The following is a 4,851-nucleotide window of genomic DNA, read 5'->3' as shown; positions in this document are numbered from 1 at the left end:
TCCTAGGAGGCGGCTACTCTACCATCCTTTATAAGAATAATGTTCCATATATAGCACGTATATTTCCCATGTTGTATGATGGTTTCCTGCATACTTATTTACTCCATTCCCACGCGCGTCAAAATGCAATGCAAATTGCATAGGCATCCCATCATTACATTTACTTATTCCCTGTATCTATGAAGATCTCGTCGTCCAAGCTCGAAAGTGTGCTTTTAGTCCTGAGCTCACATGCACATGTGTGGCATAAACGGTAAAATTAGAAAAAGAATTCCAAGAATGATGATTTTTTTTGCAACAAACATTGATTAGTGTTATGCCCGCATGCAAATTTTCATAATGAAATGACATTTGTGGATGCGTGCAAAAAACAACGAGCGCCCCAAAAATGCTTTAAAAAATAGTCTTTTGCAGATTGATTTGTTTTTATGCGTAGACTTCCACAAACATTACACCATCATAAAATTTTGCACGGACATAAAACACTGTTCAATGTTTATCTAAAAAAACAATTTTTTAATACTTTATTATTCTTCTGGGTGCATGCGCACCCGGTAGCAGAAACTCCATATCCTGTCTTTTCTATTTGTTTTCTTGTTTACTTGTACTACTCGTTGCCTACAAGCTGATTCTCTAGCTCTGTGCATCTGTAGTTCATGGCTTTATCAAATTTAAAGCCCGGTGTAGTGCCTTCGATATTTAGGCTACACTATAACACAACGATGCATATGCATCTTCACCAATGACACGCGCACAACAATATAAACATGAAGTAGTAATTAATGTTTGATCTTTATTCTCTCACGCAAAGTAGATAAATCAAGGTCAGAGAGTAGATTCATGGGGACTTGGAGTGGCTCATGTACCACCGCATCCACCGCACCGGCCTTCTCCTCTTGGCAGCTAAATGCGTCTCCCTGATAATAGAAAAAGTAGCATGTCTTGCATATGTGCCAGAACAGTTCCTTGCAAGGCCTAGGCACGGCATCGTCCTCCCTAAGGACCAACCTTAGCAGGTCTCTTCTACACGTATCTATGGGCTTCTGCAACTTCCTTCTAGCCTCTGGTATGGTCACAGAGCCATCACTGTGAAGCACGAGCAGAGAGACACTGTTCAGTTTACCCTCTTTGTATTCCCTCTGCAACAAAGTAGTCAACAAAAGTCTTTTTGTTAGCTATCGTAATGTCGTTTTTCTTAGGAGTTTGACAATTGTATCTGGAGAATTCAAGACATATTTATCTGAAGCTAAGTAATAAATAAACACATGTAAATTAGAATTCAGAATATCTTGGGCAAAATACCTCGTAGGTTTGGACGTCGTTGAGAAGACGGCCGCAAGCAGGGGCGAATCTACTAGGGGGGCTTTAACAGGCTTGAGCCCCTCCTCCAGCACTGTAAGAATTTTTTTTACTACTAGTTTCATGGCCCAATTCAACCACTTGCAAGCCCAACCCAACAGATATTGGCATGATACAGGCTTTGAGCCCACCCTCCAGTTTCTGTCTAGATTCGCCACTGGCCGCAAGTGCTCATCAACCTAAACAACTCACTGTACTCAGGATCTATTACCATAGACTCAGTAATCTTTGGTCCAACAAAATACAATGCAGGAAGCACAATTGGGCCCAATGCAAATGTCACAACTGCATTTTCTATGTACTCATCTAGGGTTGGAACGTATCCGCCCGTTCTCCATTCCACCTCAGTCATCATATTCCTTAGCAATTCTTGCCACTACAGAAGGCAACTGGGAGATCATCAGTATTCGTAACAATAACTTATTCTTCCATGAACACAAGACTGGGTATGGTTAGACTAACAATTTCTACTAGGTGTCCCGCGACATCGCGGCCTTGCACTATGGAAGCCTTTGATCCAAGCTCGTTTACCGAGATATAGATTGCAGAGAACACGATCTCGACTTGTTCAGAGTAGTACTCAGTTTCCTCTTGCTGCTCCCACCTGCGACAAACTAGGATAAGCATAAGAAACCCAACTTTGTTTTTGAAGAAAAATAACCGATGTAAATATTGCTACATCTCGACTAATGCAGTGAGGTTCTCCAATTCGTCTTTTGATCCCCAGACGTCAAAGAAGTCATCGACAACCGTTGTGAGCGCGCCATTCTTGGCCCATAGGATGCGAGCTTCAGATAGCTCTAGAGGGAACATGGTGCTGGCAGCTGAGAGGTAGAAATATGCCAACTTCTGTCGTGCGAAAGGTAGCCGGTTCAGCCTACTCTCTCTCACCCAACTGTCATGAAACTAAAAAGGTCTTAATAAGAAAAAAAATGGTACATAGGAGAACATTAATTTCAATCAGAAGTACCTGTCGAGATGTTGATATTCTTGTTGATAAATAGATTGACTTGTACTGAAATCCATGACACCCAGAGCTAGAAGATCTTGATTTGTCTGAGAAGTCCTGCTTAAGAAATGCGATGATATGGTTGTGTGTGTGTACATAGCACTTAGTTTGCAAAAAAAGAGAATAAAACCGTACAATTGTAGGATGGGATGCTCGATTATGTCAAATTGTTCGATGTTCCTCTTATGCTCCAGACGATCCAACATGGTGTAGAAGGGGCTATCAAGAACATGTTCTACCTAAGAACACAAAGGCACATATAGCAAGGAGTATACAAGAAAATTTGATCTCCAATGGAGCTAGGAAAATCAATTCCTAGAACGAATTAATCATAGACAAGATCTTACAGAAATATAAATCTAGTATATAGCAAAAATGTTCATTCTTTAAGTCTATCTATAGAAGTTCAGTAGGTGCATGCATGCACATAGTTTTTTGGATGAAGTATATATGTACCTCTCTTAGGAGTGGGGTTCTTTGTGCCTCACTAGATTTCAGTTGTTGCCTCAGTAGGTGACCTGACCAGGATCCTATAATATCCAGAATCAACTCATCGTCCGAAGTACTAACTTGTGAAGCCTTGTATAGTTCCAACAAAGATCTCGTGTCACTCAGATCGGTGGAGATATGTGACAGGCCATCTACATGAGCACGTTATAATTTCAGGTGGATAATCAGCGTGAGAAAGGTACACAACCTGTATTAAGTAAGAATTAAAACAAATAATATACTTTAAGCAAATTAACAACCAATTTTGTTTCCAAAACTAGAAAAGGTATACCGGCCGATACATTGTACCCATTCATCCGTAAGGTGCGGAACGCCATGGCACATGTCTCCACATCTAGCATGATCTCATCTCTTCGTAACCAATAACTGTAAAATTTGCTCTTGTCAGGACACACATGATACTTATAACCACAGAAAAAAGATGTTAGTGTTTACGCCTAAGTTGTCTTAGATTTTTCTTATGTCTAAGTCGATGGTGCTTGTCTCTCACTGCGGAAATATCAAATGGCTCAAACATCAACTTAGACATACAAATCCTAAACAACTAAGACTTATCGAAACCAAACATAATAACCGAACAAATGATCTCTAAATCCTACTACCTAGTAGTGTGTGTACCTGTATGTAAAATCCAGGATACTCTTGATCTCACTAGCAAAATGCCGAGATATGCCGATCTTTTGGAGCACATCCACCATGGAAAGTTGGCGATGTATACTTTCCTGACACGTCGGCACTTCTTCGGGTTTGTGGAGCTGCTTCTTTGTTCGAGTCTCTCTAGCCTTCTTCTCAACCTTGCAATTTAATGATCCTAACTGAAAAGTACATATGCAAGAAGAAGTATAAAAGTTGTATTAAGTCTGCGTTAATTAATATGGATTGAAGGGAGTACTTATTTTCATTTATAATAAAAATAGAAATGGAACCAGAGTCGCCACGTACCAGATTTGGCATGCTCGCAACATTTCCTTCAACTTTTGGCTTGTTCTTGGCCACTGCTATTATAGAGAGCATCACCAAACCGATTGAGACTGTTAGTTAGTTGAGAATTTTGCTACACCTACATAACTCGTCTTAGATAGTACTCCCTTCGTTCCATGATGAACGATTTTTTGACACTACACTAATATCAAAAAACGGCATATATTATGAGACGGATGGAGTAGCATAAGGGGGATGAGGTGGCGGCTTTTAATTGGATATTAGTGAGGGCACCGGCCCACCTTGAAATTCCGGGGATGTTTGATCGTAAAAGAGGGATTTTCGTAGGTTACTACCTAATACCTCTTCCAAGGTCTAGCATCTTTGGTTAGTTAATTAGCAATGCGGTATAATCAATTTGTTTCTCTCCAACGATAAAAGCTAAGCACAAGATTTTGCTCTGCATAAAACAAAGAAGATGCAAGCACGACAGGCTACCTCTAGCGACGGCAGGCTGGGGAGCTCTGGTCCATCGGCTGCCGGAGGAGCAGCGAGCGGTCGGCCGCGCGAGAGAAGAACTGCCCGGCGGATTCACGACCATCATCGTTGCCACCACACGATTGATCGATGTGCAGAAGAACTACAAGACTGTAAGTCGCCAATTAGCAACCAGGAAGTGATGATGTAACTGACCGAGTGTGTGGTCGAGTGGGAGACTCGGAGTTCAGTTTATGTAGGACGTGGCCGGACGGACGCGAACTTGGTGCTCTCGGGTACCCGCGCATTCTATATGCAGAAAAAAATTAGTAATTTAAAAAAAGTTTAAAAATTTCCAAATCTTTTTTGGAATTAAACATGATCAGGTATTATACTCGTATAAAAAGTTTGGATAAGAAGTGATCCGTATTGACTTCACGGCAAAAAAGACAAGTTTATGACAACAATATAGCGTGTATAGTACTTGTATATAGCGTTTTTTGCCAAATCTTCGACCCACTGTGCAACGAAAGTCATTCTCTGACGAATCTTTTTATACGACTACAATATTTGAT

General features: G+C 40.8%; 1 protein-coding gene across 3 annotated transcripts; it reads right to left on the bottom strand.

The window, feature by feature from the left end:
• Window positions 1–762: 762 nt before the first annotated feature.
• Window positions 763–4,525, bottom strand: LOC125533918 (acyclic sesquiterpene synthase-like). 3 transcript variants are annotated; one of them, XM_048697244.1, is made up of 12 exons: window positions 4,298–4,525; window positions 3,821–3,873; window positions 3,497–3,693; window positions 3,150–3,244; window positions 2,825–3,009; window positions 2,504–2,607; window positions 2,330–2,425; window positions 2,039–2,254; window positions 1,822–1,963; window positions 1,539–1,735; window positions 1,303–1,351; window positions 763–1,139 (listed from the first exon to the last, which is right to left on the bottom strand). In XM_048697244.1, exons 1-12 carry the CDS (start codon window positions 4,401–4,403, stop codon window positions 780–782), a joined length of 1,800 nt encoding a protein of 599 aa, XP_048553201.1. In that variant the 5' UTR covers window positions 4,404–4,525; the 3' UTR covers window positions 763–779. The 3 variants fall into 3 exon arrangements, 1 of the variants encoding a protein (XP_048553201.1); XR_007294385.1 differs by having other exon boundaries at window positions 999–1,139; window positions 1,303–1,735; window positions 3,821–3,876; window positions 4,298–4,521; XR_007294384.1 differs by having other exon boundaries at window positions 999–1,139; window positions 1,303–1,735; window positions 2,330–2,607; window positions 3,821–3,876.
• Between the last annotated feature and the right edge of the window lie 326 nt (window positions 4,526–4,851).

This window comes from Triticum urartu, chromosome 2 (genome assembly GCF_003073215.2).
Source record: "Triticum urartu cultivar G1812 chromosome 2, Tu2.1, whole genome shotgun sequence".
Lineage (NCBI taxonomy): Eukaryota > Viridiplantae > Streptophyta > Magnoliopsida > Poales > Poaceae > Triticum > Triticum urartu.
This window is presented reverse-complemented; position numbering and strand designations above follow the sequence as displayed.

Bases quoted from the DNA above. Each gene is read 5' to 3' on its own strand.
- LOC125533918 (XM_048697244.1), bottom strand. From the start codon at position 4,403: ATGATGGTCGTGAATCCGCCGGGCAGTTCTTCTCTCGCGCGGCCGACC. The intron at 3,694-3,820 runs GTACGTGGCGAC...TGTACTTTTCAG, and splicing joins TTGCGAGCATGCCAAATCTG to TTAGGATCATTAAATTGCAA. The intron at 2,426-2,503 runs GTACGGTTTTAT...TTTCTTAAGCAG, and splicing joins GAGCATCCCATCCTACAATT to GACTTCTCAGACAAATCAAG.